The sequence below is a fragment of the Pongo abelii genome, chromosome 1 (assembly GCF_028885655.2).
Source record: "Pongo abelii isolate AG06213 chromosome 1, NHGRI_mPonAbe1-v2.0_pri, whole genome shotgun sequence".
In the NCBI taxonomy this organism is placed as follows: Eukaryota; Metazoa; Chordata; class Mammalia; order Primates; family Hominidae; genus Pongo; species Pongo abelii.
In genome coordinates, this window is record NC_071985.2 from 93,448,801 (window position 1) to 93,472,842 (window position 24,042).

The 24,042-nt window shown below is 45.3% G+C and overlaps 1 protein-coding gene across 2 annotated transcripts; it reads left to right on the forward strand.

Moving 5' to 3' along the window:
* Positions 1–775: 775 nt before the first annotated feature.
* Positions 776–17,857, forward strand: ETV3 (ETS variant transcription factor 3). Of its 2 annotated transcripts, none has more exons than XM_002809997.5 (5): positions 776–1,068; positions 3,026–3,084; positions 3,683–3,920; positions 5,163–5,278; positions 13,086–17,857. In XM_002809997.5, the coding sequence occupies exons 2-5, from the start codon at positions 3,039–3,041 to the stop codon at positions 14,222–14,224; spliced, it is 1,539 nt and encodes a 512-aa protein (XP_002810043.1). In that variant the 5' UTR covers positions 776–1,068; positions 3,026–3,038; the 3' UTR covers positions 14,225–17,857. The 2 variants fall into 2 exon arrangements, with proteins under 2 accessions (XP_002810043.1, XP_024092739.1); XM_024236971.3 differs by having other exon boundaries at positions 3,029–3,084.
* The last annotated feature ends 6,185 nt before the right edge of the window (positions 17,858–24,042 follow it).

Sequence of the window (24,042 nt, forward strand, 5' to 3'; positions counted from 1 at the left end):
ACTCCTCCCTTTCTTCTGCCTCTGGAGTGAAACTATGCCTGGACACCACTCAGATTTACAGGGGTGGGACTGCAGATAAAGCTGAACTGCTTGAAATTCTTTATCCTTAATGAGCCTTTAAAGAAAGAAAAAATCATGCTTTGGACAGGTATTTGTAATTGCCCGAGCAGGAACAAAAGGTAAAACAAAAAGGGGACACGCGTTTTAATGACTTAGGGAAGGGACTTGCAAGCTGCTTAGACTGGGACGAATTAAGACTAAATGCAGTGGGGTGGGAACTAGCCGGGAAGCGGTCATGCCCCACCAGTCTTCCCAGGGAGGAAATGCCAAAGCGACGTGCTTCAGAGAAAGCTTTGCGGTTTCTTTCATACGTATATGAAAGGGCCCTTTCTTAAAAGGGTAGGGAAACTGCGTCTGAAGTCTGCGGGTCCCGTCTTCCCATTGTGAGTGATCCCCTCTCTGGGAGGTCGCAGGGCCCATTTCTGGAGAAAGACGGGCCGCCTCTCTCTTGTGTGGGAGAGACTGTTTCCCGGCGCCTGGGCCTTCCTGTGGGGTCTGCGAGGTCCCCTCCCCCGGGAGGTGGGACCCCAGGGCAGCGCCTCGCCCCGCAAAGTCCGTTCTGCCTCACGGCGCAGGACTGGCGGGTGAAGCGTGCAGCTGCCCAGCGCCCCCTCGCGCCGCGTCACCCCTCGGCGTCTGGAGGACCCTGGCCCAGCAGCGGACCAGGCCGGCCGCCCGCCACGAGCGTGCGTAACGTGCCCCCGCAGCGTGACGCACGGGCCGTGCCGGGGCGGATGCGCGGGATGCGCGCCGGGAGGAGCCCGCAGGGGGTGGAGTGCGGGCGGAAGTCGGCGTCTGCTGAAAGGAGAAAGGAAAGGGAGACGCTGCTGGGTGCGGCGAGGTGAGGCTGGGAACCAGCGGGAGGGCGCCTCCTCCTCCCCCGCCCTCTCTGCTGAGGATGGAAGTGACGAAAGCAGCCGAGGAGGTCACTTCCTGCTGGGGTGGATGAGGAGGAGCCGGAGACGCCGCGGAGGAGACCGGACCGAAGACGGACCGTGCCGGGAAGAGGTGAGTCCCGGCCTCGCCTCGGCCGCCGGGGCGTCTGGGTCGGATCCGGGACCCTGGCAGGGACGGCGTCCTTGGGATCGGGGCCGGCCGCCGGGCCGCGTACCCACCCAGCTGGGCCTCACCCAGTGCGGGGGGCGGGGGAGGGTGGGAACCCGTGTCTGTCTGAGGGGCGACAGGGACCCAGGGCAGCGTTCATGCGGTGGCCCCGCGCAGCCCTGAGGCCACGGTTAAGGGAAGCCTGGCCCAGGAGGTGAATGGCAAGGAGGTTCTGGGGGCTATGGAAGCCAGGACCCGGAGCTGCTGCGGAAAACCCGCAGCGACAGACTGCATGCCTCACTCTTCGGGGAGTGGTCGCGATCAGAGGAAGGGCAGGGGTCCTGTGGTTTGCAGAGTTGAGACGAGTGGCCCTACTTGGATGAAGTGTCCTTGCAGTGAATATGCGAAAGGCGTGCAGAGGCGCCTCAGGGCTCCTCGGAAAGGGACTTTTATGGGGAAAATTGGAGAGCTGGAGTGTCAAGAGAGGGCTTCCTTGTCAGGTTATCGTTGCAACGGGATTTGGACCCCAGGGTCGTGATGGTTGGAGGGAGTTATGTGGCAGGGTAAAAGGCCTTACGATCTGACAGCACATCCTAGGAGTTAAGAGTCCAGGGCAGCTTCCTGGAGCAGTGGGGAAATTCGTGTTTTTCCTCCCTCATTGTCACTAAGATGGAAGAGGAAGCTCCTGCCTCAGCCCCGGTGCCTTGTTATTGTGTATCTCGTGTGTGTGTGTGTGAGTGTGTCTGTGTGTGTGTGTGTGTGTGTGTGTGTGTTCCCTGTCTGTCTTCTCCTTCCTTTGGGGTGTTTATTCTTGTCCTCGGCCGCTAGTAGTTTTGTAGACTGACACTTGCTGGTCTCCTTAATGTGTTTGGTGAGCAAAAATATTCAAAAGATCTAGAGGAATCCTAGGTTAGGTGAAATTTCCAAGATAAGGAATTTGTCCCTACCCGGGGGCCACTTAGGCATTCTCTCCAGATTCCTGCTAATGTGGATGCTAAGGGCCTGTCATCCACCCTGGGAAACAGCGAGGGTAGATCTGCCCTCCCTCCATGTCCCTCTGGCAGTTTCACCCCTCCCTCCTTTTTGCTAAGTGATTGACACAAAGCTCCTTGCTGGGAGGAACAGGAAATTTATTGAGGAACTGTAAATCTGGATGGAATGAATTCAAATAGCAGCAAGACTCCCTCCACTCACTGGCCAGAAGGGCTTCAGAAGTGCCTGCTTTTCACCCCTTCCTGTTAAATGGAGAAAATGTATAATTTTTCAAAAAAAATTTTTGGGAGTTTGTGTGTGTTTTTTGTATAGAGTAAGTGTACATATGGTGTGTTTACTTCCTGTATCCCAGGGTATTTTTCAAGGGGGAGGGAGCAGTTTGTGACTGGGAAGAATCTTCCTTCTCCTATCTCACATAATTCAGTAAAATAAATCAAAATCAGATGTTCATTCTTGAGTGGGAATCAGATGGATTTGGGGTTTTTTCACCCTTTAAACTGGTACATCTTGGTGAACTCAGGCTTGTGTATCTTGGCATGTGGGCTTGTCTAGTAATAGAAGACAAACTGTTTAACTTGTTTTGGCTGCGTTTTTGGACTCATTTCACTGTACCTTCCTTTTTTATTTTTATTTTTTACATTTGAAGGGTTGGTCAGGAGGAGGAAAGCAAATATTAAAGACAGTGTTTACACTTTGTGGTTTAAAGTCAGGTGAGCGATAATTATGGCTTTTAAAGCTGATGACCTGAGGCCCATCATTTGATAACTTGGGGAGTAGCAGTTTAGAGGTGACATGTTTGAAAGAAAGAGAGTTGCCTACGGAAAGAAGAACAGGGGAAAGGAAGTTTGAGGAGAGACTGCCAGAAAACTTTTGAGAGGATACTAAATAAATAGCATCTTAAAGTAATTGTGTGGCTTGTGTCTCTCAGCAGGCGGGTGAAAATGAAAGCCGGCTGTAGCATCGTGGAAAAGCCAGAAGGAGGTGGAGGTGAGCAGAAGTTAATCATCTCTGATGTACCTGGAAGGTTCCCTCATTGGTTCCAGTCCTCTCCACTTGAGCTCTGTTCACAAATGTCAGACCATGACTGACACCCTCTTGGCTAGGTGGATACTGGCAGGACAGTTGTAGGCTTGTTTCCTATGGATGTATATTTAACATGTCTGGTCCCCACACCCATATCCCAAGCTTTAGAGTCTCTTTGCTGTCAGAGACACAGTTCCAACCTTAGGGAAAAGGAGTTTTCAGCTGTATTTTCCTGAAACATTAGTTTATCTTTCCTGTTTGTTCCCTTTAGCACTTTCATGTCCTCATAGAAAGTAGTTGTATTTAGTAATGTGTGAAAAGGTAAGATTAGGACATCTAGTTGCTGCTGCCCAACTCTTATCAGATTTAATGATTGCCACAAGGATAGGTGACTTCTCTGTGCTTTCGTCTCCCCATTGTGGTTAGGCCCAGCTGACTGAGAGTACTTAAAGCATGTTTGCAAAGCACTCTAGATTCTGAGCAGTGGAATGTGCAGTTGGGGTTGCTGGTATGTATGTACCTAGCTCTTAACTAGCTTAATCTTGACCTTCTCACATGAAAGGGTATCAGTTTCCTGACTGGGCCTACAAAACAGAGTCGTCCCCAGGCTCCCGGCAGATCCAGCTGTGGCACTTCATCCTGGAGCTGCTGCAGAAGGAAGAGTTCCGCCATGTCATCGCCTGGCAGCAGGGAGAGTACGGGGAATTTGTCATCAAGGATCCAGATGAGGTGGCCCGCCTCTGGGGCCGCAGGAAATGCAAACCACAGATGAATTATGACAAGCTGAGCCGGGCCCTCAGGTAAGGGAAAGGATTCCCAAATCTGTGTTAACAGATTGGAAGGAGACTAAGCTGTTTGGTGAATGCTAGATAAAAAGGGTATCAGGTAATAAAAGACTACACTATCTTAGTGAATAATGTGTCACTTTAAAGTGGGAGTAGAAGAGCTGTTGAATGTGAGTAGCATAGGCACAGGAGGAGAAAAGGCATATCTTTGGTTATACGTAGGAGGGGATTCCAATGTGGCTGGCACTGGATCCTGACAGACAGCTGATTCTGCTCTATAGTGGGCGAGAGTATATGGTGAAACATGGATTGGAGTTCATTTATAATCCAAAGGATTAGTTTAGACTTCTCTATTAGAATCTGTTAAAATTTCTTTCTTTGGGCTCTCCTGGAAGAAACTTAGAAAAGGATGAAGCAAGTCACGGGAGGAAGATTCAATGATACTGACCTATCTATTCAGGAACTGTGTCTGTGAGCTCAGGTTGTCCATAGCCTGCTGCAATATGTCTAAAGATTGATCACTATAAGTTTTCTCAGGTTCTTTTTTCCCCTTGTCGGTCTTACATTTCATAGTCCGTTAGCCCTCAAGGGGCTAGAAGGCAGTTTATGACCTCTGCTACTGCATAGATGTAAGACTAAAGGTTCCAGATAATTGAAGTTCTGACCTGAAATGTAAACTCTGTGCAGTGGTTTTGCTGTATTCTTTCACATCCCTTTGAGTCTTTGAAGGTGAGGCGGGCCACACTAGCTGCTGTTTTCCAGATCAGGGCATGCCATTGTTTGACCTGCCACCATAAAACAGTTCTACATTCCTTTGTCTGTCTTTTGAGCTTAGGCCTCCAGACTAACCACATCAGGTCTCCCTAGTGACTTGTCTGCCCCCACCTGGGCAAGACCAAAAAGAAAAACTAAGCAGTTACTGACATGCAGTGTAACCGGAAGGAAATGGACTGTAGAATCGAAATTGTAGAGAGATAGAGAAGAAAATGTTTGGGGCTAGGACAGGTGTTCAGAATCTTAAAGTGAAGTTGTCTTTGTAAACCTCTAGGCAAAAACTGGAGCTGAGTTGAAAATTGAGTAAGAAAATTAAGCTGTTAGGTCTCCTAGATCTACCTGGAGGGCCAGGCTGTGAAAGATTGGTAATGATTTTTGTAAGTAATACTTAGAGCAAGAATTGTTGGTCTCAGTGGCTACCTAAGTGTATTGAAAGCTGTCAGTAGCTACAAGACAAATGGACATGTATTCCTGTTTTTACAGATACTATTACAACAAGAGGATCCTTCATAAAACAAAAGGGAAAAGATTTACCTATAAATTTAACTTCAACAAGCTGGTGATGCCCAACTACCCATTCATCAACATTCGGTCAAGTGGTAAGATACAAACTCTTTTGGTAGGGAATTAATTTTGAATTGAAAAGAATTTTTAAAAATCCAAATCTAAGACACAGCATGTATAGGAACATTTTAGAAACACTAAAATAATGTCATCCTTTGGATTGCCTCAATGTTCTCGCTCAAGTCATCTCACTCATAAGGAGAGTTATAGGCTATGCAGTATCAAGATAGATTTCTTTGGTTTATTTGGTTGGTTCCCTTTTCTGCATATTATATGTAATCTCCTAGATACTATTACGCTATCTTGTTTGGGAATGATGTTTCGTAGGTTTATGATGATCTTTACGTTCAGGACTCAGTTTTAACACCCAGCCCAGTGGTTCTTTCATAGATGGGAACCTGTTTCTACAAACACTTCCGATTTTCTGTGAAACTACCAAGCTCTCCCTTATCAAGTGAATATCATCAAAACCACAGCATCCTTGATCAGAGAAGGGGGAGGTTCACATGTTTGCAGTGAAAAGCAATGTCTTTGATCTGCAACAGCAAATCCTCAGAGAACAAGATTCTGGGGTTACTTGACCTTCTCTCCTGTTAAGTGCAGTAGGGCTTCCCCTCTTGACTTTCCTGGTTATAGCTTTCCATCACAGCTCCCCACATTCTCTCTTGATATTGAAAGCAGTCTCTCAAAAGACTTTGTTGTTGTGTGGTTTTTTGTTTGTGATTTTTTCCCGTATGCAAATCATACTCCTGCCCAAGAAAATAGAGTAGTTCCCCTTATCTGAGCAGTATATGTTCTAAGACCCCTAGTAGATTCTCAAACCACAGATAGTACCAAACTCCATTCATATATATGATGTTTTTTCTTCCCTTAACCCCACTCATATGTATCTGTGATAAAGTTTAATTTATAAATTAGGCACAGTAAGAGATTAATGACAATAATAAAATAGAAAAATTATAACAATATGCTATAATAAATTTAATGTGGTCTTTCTCAAAATATCTTTGTGTACTGTACAGACCTATTTTCAGACCTCTGTGGGTAACTAAAACAGTGGAAAGCAAAACCTCAAATAAGAAAGGACTACTGTAGATTGTATTTAACTGTTTTCTGACCAGTCCATCAGTAAGTACTCTGTCATTGTGGCCTTGTATGCTAAGGCAAAGAATGCTGATCATGCAGTAATACAACTTCTCAGAAAAGCTGGAAGAAACCTGAAAAATTAGTGGGGGTGTGGCTGAGAGAACATAATGTTGAGATCCATTGCAGATATGTAATTACTACACAACAAGTTAGGGCAGTTTTAGCTTGACTCTGCTATCATTACAGTTTCATCTCAACTTCTGTAACCACTCCCTCCTGTCCCTGGGGCATGCATTTAAAAAAAAAAAAAAAAAAAAAAAGTGGTATTGGAATGCATCTCTCTAATTACAACCTGTTTTCTTTCCTTGTGCCTGAGGGAGAGGCGTTAGGAAATCAGACCTGTTCTAGCCACTCAGATCTTGCTTCCTCTATTTCTCACTCTTGCCCCTTCCTTGTGTGCCTAGAGGAATTGGGAATCTAGATGTATATACCAACAATTTTAAAGAATTTGTTGGTTTTCATACCCGTTCACCCCACTCCCCAAAAAATGTTTCATTCGTCTTGTTCTTCTGTCTTTGACTCATTTTTATCTATTGAAAATCCAGAACTTCAGCCACTTGGACAACCTAGAATGGGGCATTCATAAGCCCTGGGAAGTAATGTGGTTTTCCAGGGCAAGGAAACCTGGATCCTCTGTGAAGAATCCGATCTAGAAAGCTAACAGTAGTGGCCCAGCACACCTGTTCTGCCTGAAGGCGATTGAACCAACATTGATCTTTAACCCAAGCTCAAGATCCTAATCAAAAAGCCTCAAGGGGCCAGGCCAGGTGGCTCATGCCTATAATCCCAACACTTTGGGAGGCCAAGGCCGGCGGATCACTTGAGGTCAGGAGTTCAAGACCAGCCTGGCCAACATGGGGACACCCCCATCTCTACTAAAAATACAAAAAATACAGGTGGCAGTCACCTGTAGTCCCAGCTACTCAGGAGGCCAAGGCAGGAGAATCACTTGAACCCGGGAGGCAGAGGTCGCAGTGAGCTGAGATCACGCCACTACACTCCAGCCTGGGCGACAGCGAGACTCAGTCTCGATAAAGCACAAGGAAAGCAAAACTGTGTACATTTATTTTAGTACATCTATCTCTACTACCTGGTTGCTCACATCCTAGATATAGACAACTCCAAAGAACTGGTATCATTAGTTTATAAAGAACTTTTGACCAGAAAGGCCAAATGTTGTTTAAGGTTAACTTTATGATAACAAAGGAATGTAACATTTATTGAACATCTACTTTATGGAGGTACTTTTGCTTAGTAGTTTTGTGAATTACGTTATTCAACTCTTCCCAGTAAAGTGTCTTGATATCCACATTTTACAAATGATAAAATTAGGAAAATGACAGCAAAGTTAAAGACTGATCAGGGTAGGTTGAATAGTTATCTATTGAACAGTTTCTCGGGAAACAATTCCTGAGAGATTGAGCTATTGAAATCTAGCCCTTATTTAATAGATCATACATTCCTCCTCTAGATTGTGATTCATTTGTTCAACAGATAATGGGAGTTCTTTACCTCGCGGAATTTACAGTTTAGCAGGAGAGATAAGATATGCCAGGTTTAATACAATGTGAAATGTGATAAGTACTCTAAAAAGAGCTGTGTGGTTTTAGATCCTGGAGGCCATTGAGATCATGTCTACAAGGTGGGTTGATACAGTTGGGGTATTCTGGTCTGTGTATTTTATCATGAAAAGCATCCTGTATAATATGTTATTAAAATATTTTCTTATATTTGCATAAGAAACATTGGAAAGATACAGAAGATACTGTCAGGATGGGGGCAGGACAGACCAGTTCAGGGATGGACTTTTGATACCTCTCAGTCTATGCCTCTACTCCCACCAACCCCAGTTTTTTTGTTTTTGTTTGGGAAAACTCCAAACCTACAGGAATACTGGAAAAAGGACAGTAAACACCCATATATCCTTTATCTAGATTCACTAATGGTTAATATTGTAGCCACATTTGCTTTATCTCTTTCTATTTATATATACTTTTTAAATCTTTTGAGATTAAGTTGCAGACATCATGACATTTCGTCCCTGTGTACTTCAGCTTGTATTTCCCAGGAACAAGGACATTCTCCTCCATAACCACAATAACATTACCACACCCAGGATGTTTAACATTGATATAATTCTATTATCTAATACATAGTCCATATTCGAATGATAGTTGTCTTTTTAAGGTTTAAATTTTGTACCATGATTAATAAAAAAATTATTTAACAATGACGTGCAATTTGCTATGCTTGGTACTATTCTAAGGGCTTTACAAATATTAACTCTTAATCCTCATAACAATAGGCCCTGTTCTGACCTATTTTACAGGTAAGGAAACTGAGGCACAGAGAGGTAAGCTGTCCAGAGGCACATAACTAGTAAGTGGTAGGACCAAGATTGGAACCTAGGCAAGGACCTTATGAATTCCATTTTGCCAGAGGGGGTCAAAGATTCCAGTGTGCTACTTGTACTGGGCTACAAGGTAGAAGGTGCCAGAACTGAGATTCAGACCCAGTTTTTTCAACCCCAGTACTTGAGTTTCATGGTGACTTCACGGAGGTGGGCTTCTAAAGCAATGGTATTCAAACTTTCTTTTTTAGCAGCAAACTTTTTTTCCAAGCAAAATCTTGAGTTTCATATCTCAACATATAAAAGTAGGGCTACTTCAGTTAATCAGAGATAAGGGTTCCAGAATGCTAGAAGCAACGCTTCCTAGTATTGCTTCTAGTCTCACCTCCCATTACTACACCTAAATACATTAGGAAAATACTGCTTATTATGTCTCCTTTACAGTATACCTTAACGTATGTAAAGACTGGAATATCCTCCAGTTTATTATTATTTTTTTTTTAATAAAAAACTAGATTTTGGGCCGGCACAGTGGCTCATGCCTGTAATCCCAGCACTTTGGGAGGCGGAGGTGGGCGGATCACGAGGTCAGGTGTTCGAGACCAGCCTGACCAATATGGTGAAACCCCTTCTCTACTAAAAATACAAAAATCAGCCAGTCATGGTGGTACACACCTGTAGTCCCAGCTACTTGAGAGGCTGAGGCAGAAGAATTGCTTGAACCTGGGAGGCGGAGGTTGCAGTGAGCCGAGATCGTGCCACTGCACTCCAGCCTGAGCGACAGCAAGATTCTGTCTCCAAAAAAAAAAAAAAACTAGATTTAACCAAGCATTTCTAAGTTGCTTAGGAGACAAGACCTTTCCCTGCACGTTATACTTCATTCTTCTGAATACATAGAAGTGGCTTTTTGCTTTTGAGTAGATGTACTCTTAATTGAAAGTCAAGAGCCAAAAGAATCACAAAGGGGAGAATTGTAGCCACTGTAATAAGCTAGTAGAAGAATACATTTGGCCTGGGACCCTCTTGGCTCTACTCAAATCATTTGCAAGGTCATCCATCTGTTCTTCCTAATTTTAAGATTAAATCAGTGGCTTTATTTTTTTTTTTCGACCTGTGATTTTGTTTTTAATTATCTTAAGTCTTATAATCATGCATAATTTTTAAATTTGTTTATATTTCCTCTACTTAATTCCTTTTAAATTGGCAAAAGCACCATTTCCAATCACAAATACACAGCAGTTCTACAGCGTTATGTTTCTGAATGGCTGTTTAGAGACAGTCCCAAATTATAACTTAGTCTGAATTAGATGGTAAAGAATTCAAGAGTGAAGTTTAACTTGCTACTGTTTTTAAAGCATCTGATCCTATAGATCACCTATAAAATGTGAGAAATGTTAAATCTTTATTTGATATTACACATAAACCCACTAAAATGCCTTTAAAATAAGTAAAAGAAATCACTTTAGATACAGAGAATTCTAATTAGATTGGCTATTATTGTTAAGGCCAAAAATATAAAGTAGACATTGCTACCTTATTTTCAGCCCTTGCCTTTAAGAGGCAAATGAACATAAAACACTGGTGAATCTTGCTTGGTTCTGAGACAGTGAAGGAATTTCCCCAGTATTTAAATATATTCACATAACTACTTATGTAAATCTAAATATAAAACCATTCTCCAATAAGTTTTAAGATGGCATTCATCATCTTTGTGAAAAGTTGAACATTACTAATGAAGTCCAGTCATATATTTAGAAGGGGTAAACAGTGATAGATAGCATTTACTAAATCGGAATTACCATTAAAATTCCAAAAGCCAAACATATTCATCTAACCTCAAGTCAGTCTTAATTAAATCAGGACTGCCCAACAAAAATCTGTCAGTCATTCATGATCTGGATTCTGGTTTATGAGATCTGTTAAATTATGGTACACATAAGAAAGTCTTGAGGCATTTCTGTTTTGCAATAAATAAGGCAGTGTCCAATTATTATCCATTAGTAGCTTTTTTGAGATAAGCTATCAAGTCTGCCCTTTTCTGCCTTAATGTCGGCAAAGATCATTTTTGTTCCAGGGATATACTTCTTGGGATTCTCCAAATACTCCATCAGTATCCTCTCCCCAGGTAATGCCTTTGTTCTTATTGGCATCTGTGTAAGAATCCAGTGGCCTGACCTGTCTTCCACCCAAAGAGACATGGAGATTAGGCCCAGTCTCGTGCTTGCCTCCCTTTTCCACAGTGTGGCACTGGGCACACTTCTGAACACAAATCTTCTTGCCTTTCTCAACATCACCCGTATTTAATTCTCTCTTTCATCACTGGCACTATGAAGGTTCCTGCTCAGAAGCCGGACATCCTGCTCTCTAAATCAGTGGCTTAAAAAAAAAAAAAAAAAGTCCTGCAGAACAGTTTTCTGTGGAACATTAGTTTGGGAAATGAGGCTCTGGCATAGTGTTACTCAGTCACATGTACCTAGAAAGCTACAGTCTTACAAATACCAGCAGACTCCAGAGTCTGCTAGACCAAGAGGAGAAGGCACCAGCTGATTGGGAGCAATTCATAACCATACCATATCTGTGTACCTTTTTCGTTTCCACTCCTAGATCACTACACTTTCACTTAAAATTTTGTTTTTTTCTATTTTTTTCTTCTCCCTTTTTCCTTCTTCCTTATTCACCTTTGCCTCAGAACCCTGCTGACATTATTATAGAAACTGCTGACACCTCCCAGGAACCCACAGGTCCCTGAGACTTCAGATGGCATACCTTTTTCATGTCTTATCAGGAGGACCACTGGGGGAATTTGAGAACTGTGAGCCACTAAAGTTGACGGGCTGGGCACAGTGGCTCACACCTGTAATCCCAGCACTTTGGGAGGCTGAAGCAAGTGTATTGTTTGAGGCCAGGAGTTCGAGATCAGCCTGGCCAACATGGTGAAACCCGGTCTCTACTAAAGATAACAAAAATTAGCCGGGCATGGTGGTACGCACCTGTAATCCCAGCTACTCCAGAAGCTGAGGCACGAGAATCACTTGAACCCAGGAGGTGGAGGTTGCATTGAGCCAAGATGGTGCCACTGCACTCCAACCTGGGCAACAGAGTGAAACCCTGTCTTAAAAAAAAAAAAAAAAAGTTGACATAAATAGCACAGTGTATGTTATCACTTACAGCTTTACATTTTAGTAAGCAAACTTGGAAGAAGGAATAGTAGGTCCTGGATTTTCTCCCAGCCTACTTAATGTTTGAAAGCAGATTGGAAATGGAGATCATTCAGTAGAATTTGTTAGAGGAACATAGGTTTGGAGAGATTGAAAAAGATTTGAATCTCTGTGAAGCAGTGATTGTATATCAGGAATGATAAAACACTTGGCAATAAGAACTTAAGAAATGTGTAGCCTTTTTAAAAATTAAGCTGTTTTTACTAAAACATGGTCAGTGTATGTGAGGTATAGGGTCTTTGAGTTTTTAATGCATTACTTTCCATGCATGTCATTTCCGGTTTTGTTGATTTGTTTTTTGGTTTGGTTTGTTTGCTTTTTATATGCGGCGAAGCGGTGCATCCAGGAATGGGGCTTTGGCCCAAGCAGAGCTTCTCTGGAGGTGCAGTCAGCCAGGGCAGCTCTGCCCCTCCCCACAGTCAGCCAGAGCAGCTCTGCCCCTCCCCACATCCCATCTCGAAATATATCTGTATTCCAACAAGGAAAAATGGGATAGCATGTGGGTAGTCTAGGCAGTGAGTAAACATCAGATGTCCTCTTGTAGCAAGTATCTGTATGTTGTTATTATTTTCTATCTTAAATGTTCTCGAATGTTTATATTTCAGTAAACCTCTACCTCGTCACACACACACACGAATATATATATATGGCCAAAATTATGGAAATAAGAAAAGACTATTTGCAGAGCTAAAAATTGAAACAGGTAATATATACACAATATTTAGAGTTGCAGAGGAGAAGGCTCTTGTACCCATTCATTCATTCCACTTAATATTTATTGTGTACAGGAAGTACACAACTGTTAAGCCCTGAACTGCGAGGTGTACAGTTGTGAACAATAGGAAGTCCCTGCCATGTGGAATTTAGGTTGTAGAATATGGATAAGCAATTACAACGTTTTTGACAGTAAGGAGTACTGTGAAGACAGTAAAGAGCCTAGAGAAGGATGACAAGTTGAGTAGAAGCAGCTGAGCAGTCGTTACTAGGAAGTTGGAGAACTATGGGATTCAGTCCAGTTGGAATGATTGTTTCTTGTTACTACTAAATATTTTGCACTTAGTTAGCATAAGTGATGATAATGAATGAGCAGTCCTCTGATGCAGGCTTTTGTATTTTCCACCATCACAGGTGTGGTTCCTCAGAGTGCGCCACCAGTGCCAACAGCCTCTTCCCGGTTCCATTTCCCACCTCTGGACACCCATTCTCCAACCAGTGATGTGCAGCCGGGACGGTTCTCTGCTAGCTCCCTAACTGCTTCTGGCCAGGAGTCCAGTAATGGTACTGATAGAAAGACTGAGCTTTCAGAGCTGGAGGATGGCTCAGCTGCTGACTGGCGGCGGGGTGTGGATCCCATGTCCTCCAGGAATGCCATTGGTGGAGGAGGGATTGGCCATCAGAAACGCAAGCCTGACATAATGCTTCCTCTGTTTGCTAGGCCAGGGATGTACCCTGACCCCCACAGTCCCTTCGCTGTCTCTCCAATCCCTGGCCGCGGAGGTGTCCTTAATGTCCCCATTTCACCAGCCCTCTCCCTGACTCCCACCATCTTCTCCTATAGCCCATCACCAGGCCTGAGCCCTTTCACCAGCAGCAGCTGCTTCTCCTTCAACCCTGAGGAAATGAAACACTACCTTCATTCTCAAGCTTGTTCTGTGTTCAACTACCATCTGAGTCCTCGGACTTTTCCCCGTTACCCGGGGCTCATGGTTCCACCACTGCAGTGCCAAGTGCATCCTGAGGAGTCAACTCAGTTCTCCATCAAGCTGCAGCCCCCACCAGTTGGGCGGAAGAACCGGGAGAGGGTTGAGAGCAGCGAGGAGTCAGCACCAGTCACCACGCCTACCATGGCTTCTATTCCCCCAAGAATCAAGGTGGAACCTGCCTCTGAAAAGGATCCTGAGAGCCTCAGGCAGTCGGCACGAGAGAAGGAGGAGCACACTCAAGAAGAGGGCACTGTGCCAAGCAGGACCATTGAAGAGGAAAAAGGCACCATCTTTGCCCGTCCTGCTGCACCACCCATCTGGCCCTCTGTGCCCATTAGCACCCCAAGTGAAGAACCTCTGGAGGTGACTGAAGACAGTGAGGACAGGCCTGGCAAAGAGCCCAGTGCACCTGAGAAGAAAGAAGATGCCCTGATGCCCCCCAAGCTTCGGTTGAAGCGGCGCTGGAATGATGACCCTGAAGCCCGAGAGCTGAGCAAGAGTGGCAAGTTTCTCTGGAATGGGTCAGGACCCCAGGGCTTGGCAACAGCAGCTGCTGATGCTTAGAACTGGAAGTGGATTAGGAGCTGTTTATACTATAATCAAATACATACATGTATTTATGTAGCAAGGGTGGGGGGAGGGAGTTAAACTGGTTTGATCATTGTAGGGGCATAGACTTGTATTTTTATGTTTTGGGGATGGGATGGGGTTATCTTCTGTTGTAAATTAGGTGGGATATGAACACACTTATTTTCCTGGTGAGTAGGACACAGGGAGGGTATTGAACTCAAAGGAGAAGGAGCCTCTATTTCCTATTGAGGCTTATACTTTCTGACAAGGAAACTCCCAAAGGGCCAAGATACTTTTTGGTCCCATGATAGTCAGGTTCCAGACTTCTTTCTTTTCTATTGTATTTATATGTGGAAAGCCATTACTGAATTTATTTTGCTCCAAGAGATATACATAAAAGGGAAAAGGGCATGGTTGGGAGGTTGAGCAGTAAGAGACCATTAATACTAAGTATTTTGCCTGAAATGCTTCTTTATAATTATTTCAGGGAAGGAATAAGGTAATCTCAGACTTACTGGGGTGGGGCTTAGGGAATGTTCGGATGTTGCTCTTTTTCTTCTTCCCTTTTTTTTTTTTTTTTTTTTTGATTGGTGGTGTTTGGCATTTTTTTCTTTTCCTTTTTAAAGAAAATGTTTTCAGGAGACATGAACAAACATACTGCCAATTATAGTGGGGCTGGGAAGGCACAGGAGCTGGCGACCTCTCAGCTGCATAGTTGGGACGGCAAACCCTGCTGTGAGCTTCTCAGACTTTTCACCTACTTCACCTATTAAGAAGCCATGAGGAGTTGTAAACTCTTGTTCAGGGAAGAAAAGAGGGCAGGAGGAAGTAACCCAATGCCTTTAAATACAAAACAAATGAAAAACAAAATACTCATTTTTCCTTTTCTATTGTGGGTTTGGGGAGCCAAACCAAAGTGTGACTGTGAGCACGTTCACCGAGAGGCATGACAACATTATTGAAGAGGTCTTTCCATTATGTCTGGTTCTCTTATTTTCTTAAGTCAAGCCTTAACTATGAACATACTTTAAGATGATACGGGTCTGTCACCATAAACCTGTAAAAAGGGCATGGACAGCTTTTCAGATAATCCAGGAATGTTGAGACATGGCTAAGTTTCTAGCTGATATTTAGTCATTCCCTCTTGATATTGTTGGGATGGGTAGCCAAAAGGCAGGCTTGTGGGAGTTAAGAGCCGATGATACCTGGAAACATGGGAGGTAGCTGGGGGTACAAGTGGATGTTGAGACTGAAGGAAGAGGTGGAAAGAAGACACAGAAGGCAACCAGATGCCAAAAGGCCTGGCATGAATGAAAGAGTTGGCGTCTGTCCTGTTGTGGTGTTCCCATTCTTGCCATACCCATTTGCCCAGATTGTTCTGATTCTCATGTTCAATTGACTATCCCACATGAGACTATAGGCAGTGAGGAATTGTTTCTTCCTGGGAAATTTCCTTCCAACAACTGCAGAGGAATGGGAAAGTATTAATCTTACATGAAGCAAAGGAGCCTGGACTAGGGGCAGAGAGAAAGAAGCAGCAGCCCACCTTCTGTGTGTGCACATGTGCCTATGTCGTGTACATCGGTACCTGACTGTGGCTCAGATCTGCGTCGCAGCAGGGAGAGAAGAAATCACTCCATATCTGATGAGAGGAAGGGTGGCACAGAGATGGTGTCTACAATTAGAGACATTTCTGACTCCACCTTAGCCTAAGCAAACTTTATATACTGAGCAACATTTGAAGGTTGTCTTTTAATGGTGGGGGATGTTTTTTCCTTTTTAAACTACAGTGCTTGCACAAGAGAGGGAGGGACTCAGAAAAGGTTAGGGCAGGTGAGGGAGACAGTAGATGGCCTGGGATGACTTGAGTCCATCATATTATTGCGTGGCAGGTGTCCTCCCCCATGTTTGATTCAAATTCCATGAGTGACCTACCTTTCCCCAGGAATGGGACTGAGAGGGTGGTCCCCAGCAACTCAGTCTGCACAGGGCTCCCCGTTCAGGCTGCCTTTGGTGGTTGTGCTTTTGTAAGTTTCTTTCTCTGCACTTCGACTTACCTCTGAATCAGAAAGCAAGCCCAGCAGGTGAATGAGGGATGTCTGCTTGGCATTGCCCAATCTAACCAGGGAGGCTGGCTGGCCACCCACTGTCCGCTAGAGGGGAGAGCCAGCAGGTGTTGGTATGAACTCAGGAATAGAAACACGAGGCCTTTTTAAATAAGAGGGAGAAGAATCCATGATGCGTACCTGTAACCCCCTAGAACCCAAGTGCCAGAATTCCTAGATGCTGCTTCTGTTTGAACAAAACGTCACTGCTTTTACACTTGAAAAAAATACACTCGAAAAATGTTCAACTCCATGAAAAATATTTTTTGGCTTTAAGAAATTGTCTGGTGTTTAACTGTTTCCTTTGATTGCCATTCCACCAGTAAATTGTTGGTTGATTTGCACTGCACTCTGGGGTTGGGGTTGGGAGGGGAGGGTCCTTATACAGAGCCGAACTTGGGGTTGCTCAGGAAGTGGGCCAGGGAATGTGGAAGTCGTTGACATTGCCTGGGACAAAAGAGTGGGAGATAGTTTTTCTCCCCTCAGCCCACTCCTAGTAGCACCTGTCGCCAGCCTGGTACAAAGCCAGGCCTTTCTCTTCTGTGAGCATCTCATCACTGTCCAGCAGCAGGTGGAAAAAGGGGGACAACAACCAGACCTATTTTTTCTCCCCCATTTTTTCCAAATTTTGCTGTGCCAAATGTTTAAAATTTTACAAATATGAATCTATTGAAATTTCATTAATCAAGAGCTTCTTCATGTAAAGTTTGCTTTTTTAGCTATAGGAAAAGAAAACAGTAAATATCTCTTAATGGCATCCAGCCTTGCTGAGCTCACCTTTTATCCTGAAGAATGGGTAGGAGTGAAATATTTAATATAGACATTTCACCAAGTCCCTTCACCCTAATTTTGAAGCTGCATTAAACCCAACTTACTAACACAGGGAATGATTGCACCCTAGTCCTCTGTGGGCCAAGAAACTTCAGAAGCATTAAAAAAATAGTTGAAGTATATCACTTCTCACCAAGTGGGTAGAGTCAGTTGGCTGTTTGTCCCTTGTTTTTTATTTATTCCATAATTATGTTTGTGCTTTTTGTTTTGTAAACAGTAATGGAACGTACATTTTTATTTTGTTTAGAAGACAACTTTGATTCAATCTTTCAAGAACTGTTCCATTCTTGGTTTCTTCTTAGGGGGAAAAAAAGTTACCAGTTAATTTGTTTTGAGATATTTAAGCATTCTTTGAGTTATAGAATTGTGATGCAGGGATTTGTGAATGAGACATTTACATGTGAAAGGTGACTTCACTAGTTACCCGCTTAAGCAGAGTAAAGTGTGTATATGTACATAAAATGTAAGTAATCTTAACTCCATTGTGCAGTGCCTTTTAGATGTTCCGCTTTCTATAAAGTCTTCAAATTTTTGCATATATATTATATATATATGATGTAATGTTATAGAAATATATGTATAATATACATATTTTTTCCAGGGGTATCTGATAGCTCTGTATTTTGTTATGGAAGTTGAAAGAAAAAAGTATTTTACCTCAGAAATTAAATAAAAAAATACTTTTAAGTAATGTTTGCTGAGAGTTGGTTTTGTTGTTCATCATACACTGTGCTGGGGTGGTCATGCCAGAGAATTTGCCAAGTCCGTCCTCGCTCACCCACCCTCATGCATTGTTATTCCTATTGTACAGGTACCAACATAGTAAGGAAATAGATCTCTTAACAGTTCTGGAGATTTTCCATTTTCTTGAGTGAATGGCTGCTACCAGTTAAAACTAACTGAAGCCAGAGACCCAAGTTAGGTGGAAATTTCTATCTCAAGATTATTGTGAAGATTCTTTAAAAGTACATGTCAAAGCCAGACACAAAAGACCACACATTGCCTGATTCCTTTTACATGAAGTGTCCAAAATAGGCAAATCTGTAGAGACTGAACACAGATTAGTGGTTACCAGGGAAAAGTGGGGAGTAGCCGTTAACAGGTCAGATTACCTTTTCAGGGTGATGAAAATGTTCAGGACTTAGTAGTGATAGTTGGACAACTATTTGAATATAACAGAAACTACTGAATGACAACCACTCTGAAAGGGTGAATTTTATGGCATATAAATTATATCTCAGTAAAGGTGGTTTCATTGGGTGTTTTGGTGTTTTAAGTACAAAACACCTTTTTTAAGGGCAAACCAGTACTAAGGAAACAGTATTTCTCAGTAGATGACAAGAATCCAGAGGGGTAGGAGGGGATAATGGTGGAGTACTGAATATCATATAACACACTTTCAGAAAAATGGAGCCAGACAGTAATCTCATTTCACCCGTGGGAGATAGCCAAAGTGACTTTCTGGAGGTCCCAATATGCCAGGTGTTCAATTTGGCCTCTATTAAAGGGCGCTGTGAGTAGGGAATTGAGTGGTGAGGTACGTGGCTGAAGAGGCCGACTGGGATGGATTATGAAGGGTTGCATTTTATTCTAGCAATGGCCATCCCTGGTATTTCACAAAATAGCAGGCTGAGCCAGGGAGGACCATCGAAGGACACTGCCCTGAGAAACTGTAACTACCCTGTCAGTATCTCTGCTCGAAAAGACAACTCATTTAGGTAAGAAAAAGGAAAAGTGATGGGCTGACTGGTGGACCCTCTGAAGTAACCAAGTCAAGAAAATAGGTATGGGCTTGGATGAGACCCTCCAGCTGGGAGAGCCTCCTGCTTCTCTCCCCTCTTCATTGCTGAAAGCAAAAGGAGACCTGTTTTAGGAATGAACTTGCACATAGTTTTGAGACCAGAATCCCAGACATCTGGTTCTGCCAGCCTAAGTTGGCCACTCACTGCTTAGAATTGGATGGTGATTATTTGAATTCTGAGCAAAGAAGGAAAAGAGTGACAGCATGTGGAAAAGAAGTAAGGAAAGAGATGAGGCCTGGAGGGTGAGGACAAAGGGGAAAGGTAAGCCTCAGAGCCCTTCATGGTGAGTTAGGGAATAACCAACTCACCATGATTTCCCTGTTACAGTCTTTAGCAGCTCGGCAGGCCCTTCCTAACCTGTCCCCTGATTTCCCTTCCAGCCTCATCCTTCACCACACACCCATGCGGACACTCTCTCCCACACTACACAAAGCCTAAGCTGCGCCCAGAACAGCCAGTGCGAATACAGCAGTTGCCCTGTGCCAGGACTGACTTGTATCAACTCATTTAAGCCTCATGACAACTCTTTGAGGTAGGAGCTGTGTTTATTGCCATTTTATTGTGGGAACACTGAGTATCAGAGGAGCTAACTGGCTTGCCCAGAATTCACACCCCAGTTCCTGTGCTCATAACCACTCTGCTGCAAGGCCTCTCTGCCATGCTGACAAACTGCCCATCGGCTCTGTCCCTTCTGCCTGGAACACCGTTCTTTCCCCCACTTCACCAGACAATTACATCTTACCATGCAGCATTCAACTCAGATGCCATCGCCTCCACGGCCTTTCCTGGAAGGTCAGGGGGCACTCCTGCGTGTCCTGTCACAGCCCTCACCACACTGTGTTGTCATTGCCTGCTTGTCTGGCTTTTCACAGAACAGTCAAGAAGCCCCAGGCCAGCGCAGGGTTCAATTCAACGGCCTTTCTCCAGTGCCTAGCACACTGCCTGGAGCCTGAGGATGCTTGATAAATGTTTAACAAGTGAATAACAAGAGACATATGAAGGAGGTGTGACTGTTGGAATAGAAGATGCAGGTTTGGGATAAGGATGGGCAAAGGGATGAGGGGAGAGTGACATGGGTATAGTGTCAAGCTCCCAGCCCCAGTGTAGGGGCTGCCTGCCCAAGGAGCTGTGCCTTGAGGCCCCTGTTTGATCACAGCCTTCTTCCATCCTCCTGGCCCCTGGGTCTACCATGGCTCCCCGCCTCTCCTCTGTCTTCAGCCTCTCTCCTCCCATCTATCTGCAACTGTACTCCCTCCCACCTTCCTTCAACCCTGCCTCCCCTCGGGATACACACAGAATATATTTGTGGGGTATTGATCTACTCAAGCAGAATGTGCAAGAGAAAAATGAACTGAAATTATAGAGAACCCTCCCACTAAGGGTGCTCCCCTGGCCTCCCAGTTTCCAAGACACCTATAATCCTGAAGAGCCCCACCTGGGCTTTCCCTTCTTGCCCCCTCCCTAGGATTCAGGCAGACTCATTAATTCCAACTTCACTCACCCACCTCTTGTTCCCACCCCCAAAAAAAAGAAAAAGAAAGAGGATGAGCAGGAGGACAGCAGGAAACCCCAAGGAGGCCTGCTGTTTCCCACGTGTCCCTGTGCCTCTCCTCTCCCGGGCTGGCTGTGCTGCCTCCCTGGAGAACGGAGAGGCTCTAGAACTGGCTCGAATCCCATAGTCCCACCCTGCCACTTACTGCCTGTGAGGCCTCAGGTGGGCTATAGAACCTCTCTGTGCCTCAGTTTCCCTATGTTTTAGGGCTGTTTCAAGGATTAAATGATGCACATAAAGCATTTAGTGAAGTGACCACAGTGTTTAAGTGAGGTCCCATCCCATCATCATGGTTATTTTACTCTCTACGGCTTTGTGCCTTCACATCGGCTTTTTGTGATACCACCATCCCTGTCTGACAGATGAGACAAGTGAGGCCCGGAGCGGGTGGCCTATCCCAATGATTCAAACTGAGGTCTCCTGACTCCAGATCACATACTTTCCCCATTGCCTTGAATCTCTGAGGCGAGGGTGAAGACAGTTCTAAGCAGTGTCTAAGAATCAGACATGCATAGGAAGAGGAGGGGGAAGGCCCAACCTTAAGTGTTTCTCCAGGTGTCAGGCCACGTGTCCCAGTCTGGAGTGTTGAGACCCTGGCAAGAACGCAGCAGGAGGGGGAACAAGCACCTGTGAGCAGGCCCAGGGGAGGGGCCCTTCAGCTCTGGTCAAACAGGCTCCAGGGGGACTGACAGAGGAAGGAGAAAGCCTTCCCGGAATGCAGGTGAGCCCACCTGGCTCCCCCATGACTGACAGTGGAGGCTGGGCCCGGGTCGATACAGAGGTGGGGCGGAATTGGGGGTGGGGGGTCCCCCTCACTGTCTCCAGACCCCTGGCTCTAGTATCTGGGATCTGGTCTAGAGACAATGGGGAGTAGGCCATAAGCCCTGCAGAGGCAGCCAAAACAAGAAGTGAAAGTCTGGGACCCGGCAGCAGCAGGCCTTTCTAGCTTGTCTCAGCTCTATCAGGTTGTCGACTCCATGCCACCTTCAGCCCAAAGCCTGGTCTAGGAGATAGTCCAAGCCTTACAACCTGGGTCCTAAAGAGCTAAGGGCCAGTGAGGGGGGAAGCCACTGGCCTCTCACCTGGAGTCCTGCAGGGCATCGCCAGGGAGGGGAGGATGGAAGGACCCCTCTCTCCAGAGGGCAGAGGTCAGCACCAGATTCTGGCTGCCGGGGAGGGACCCTCTGTTACAGAGAGTCATTAAGCCTGCCTTCTGTTTTTTCCCAGGTTCCCTCAAAGAGCAGCACAAACAGATGATGGCAGGGAAGGCGGTCAATCTGGTGAGCGTTCTGGAATTTAAGTGTCTTCTTTGTATCACTTTTGCCCCCTCCATAACTAACTGGAAGGAAGTGAAGGGGAAACTGAGGTATGCAGGCGTCAATCTATCTTCAGAATAAAACAGGTATTGGAAAGTTTGTTTTTATTCTCCCACTTGTAGCCCAACTGGAAAAAGTCTTCATCTGCACATGTTGAAAAATGTTGCCTCTCTGCTAACCAACTCCTCCTACCCTCATGAACATCTACATGTTCTTGTCACTTAACTTGTGTTAACTAACTTGATCCACAAAATCACCTTCTGTGGAAAGTACTATTATTATACCCATTTTCCAGATGAGGAAAACAAAGGTCAATGAGGTTAAGTGAATTGCCCAAGATCAACACAGCTAGTGAGTAACCCAGCCAGGACTCACCCAGTGTTTCTGACTCCAAAGTTCATGTCTTTTCTCAAATACCTCTCTGCCTCTCAGTGGTGATACAGACAGCTGGAAGGAGGGGTCGGGGATTGAGCTGCTTTAAAGAGGCCCTTGATTTATGTAAGAAACTTTGTGGAATCATTGCCAGTTTGAGCTCCCCTGGAACAACCTAAAGGCCCAGAGACGGAGACTCATACATATGTTCAGGCAGTCATTCATTACATGAAACAAACATTTGCTGAAGGGCTGCTGGATGCCAGCCTGTGGCTGGGAGACATGGGAGGTCCCTGCTCCCTGGGGCCAAGCAAGCCAATATAATGAACTGAAATACAAGGCAGACTGTGGCCAGGTGACGATAGTCATTCATTCATTCATCCAACGTTTCCGAGTGCCTGCTGGATGCCAGGCCCAGTTCTGTACTCATAAAGTCAAATCAACACACTCCTGACCAGCCAGGAGCTTCCAGTCTAGCAGTGACGGAGGACAGGAGTAAATCGGGGGCTGTGATTCTACTCCAGCAGTGACAGATGACAGGAGTAAATCGGGGGCTGTGATTCTACTCCAGCAGTGACAGAGGACAGGAGTAAATCGGGGGCTATGATCCTACTTCGTGCTCTTTCCACATGCCAAAGCCTTGCTTTTCATCTCCGAGCAAGCTGTCACTTTTCTGGTCGCCAAAGAATTTTTGGTACTCACTTCGGCCAGCAGGAACTCAGGTGTTCCCACAATACTGGGGAAGTTGTCCTTCTACCCCAGTCCCCTTCTGAAAAAGCCACAGCCCCAAGATCCCCTTCTAAACACCAGCAGTCCCCAGATCGACAAGTGCCCTTCACTGTGGGGACTGTGGCCTTTGCATCAACAGGAACCAGGGGCCTCCTCCCAACTCCCCACCCCCACAGCCCAGCTCAGCCCATGCCTAGCGTGTCATCAATGCTTCATAAATGGCGTGATAGGTTGTATTACCAATAACAGGGTGAAATAAGAGGTGCATCTGTCTCTCCGGTCAGGTCTGGCTGATAGGGGAAGACCTGGTCCCTGCAAACCTAGTTCTTTTCCTGGTGTAGGAAGTGAGACCACCTCCCAACACCTTTGCCCAGGACACAGATGTGGGCAGCTGGCTCTCCAGCTGGCTTGAGCTGCAGGCCCAGTGTGTGTGTTGGGGGGATGGAGCAGCGGGGGGGCATCAATTCAGTGGGGCTGTTGAGAGAGTGAGATCAGTTTGGGAAGGACGAAGAGGGACGTGAGTAAGGTGAGTTGAGGCGGGAGTTGAGTAGGGGTGGCAGTCTGAGCACAGGTTGGGGGCTGGGAGGAGCAGGGGGGACCTTGGGGGATGGGAGTGCAGAGGCTGAGGTGGAAGGCAGATCTAGAGATGAATTCCCAAAGGAGGGGGCTGGAGCAAGTGGTGGAGGGACAGCAGCCGGGGTGGGCAGAGGAGCAGGGCTGAGAGCAGGGAGCACCCACCCCCCAGCCTCCTGCCCATGGTATTGATCTGCTAGATTACTCAATTTCACCCGTATTGATCAGGTAATTGCTTTATCTAGGTTCTCATTTGAGCTCTGCATTCTCCTGGCTTCCCCTTCTCTCTCTCTTGTTTTTTCCTATCAGCCTGACACAGGGCTCCTTAACTCAGAATATATATAAAGTTTGGTTAGCCTGCCCTGGGTTGGTATTTGGGGAAGGGGAAGGGGGTGAGAGGGAGAGAGAGACCTGCCTCCCCTCCGAGCCTCTGAGTTATCCTCTTCCAAGAAATCCTTCCTGGCTCCAGATAGTGGAAATGTCTGCCCATCCCAGCTTCTCAGAGGTTTGGAAAAGAACAAGGGAAATAGAA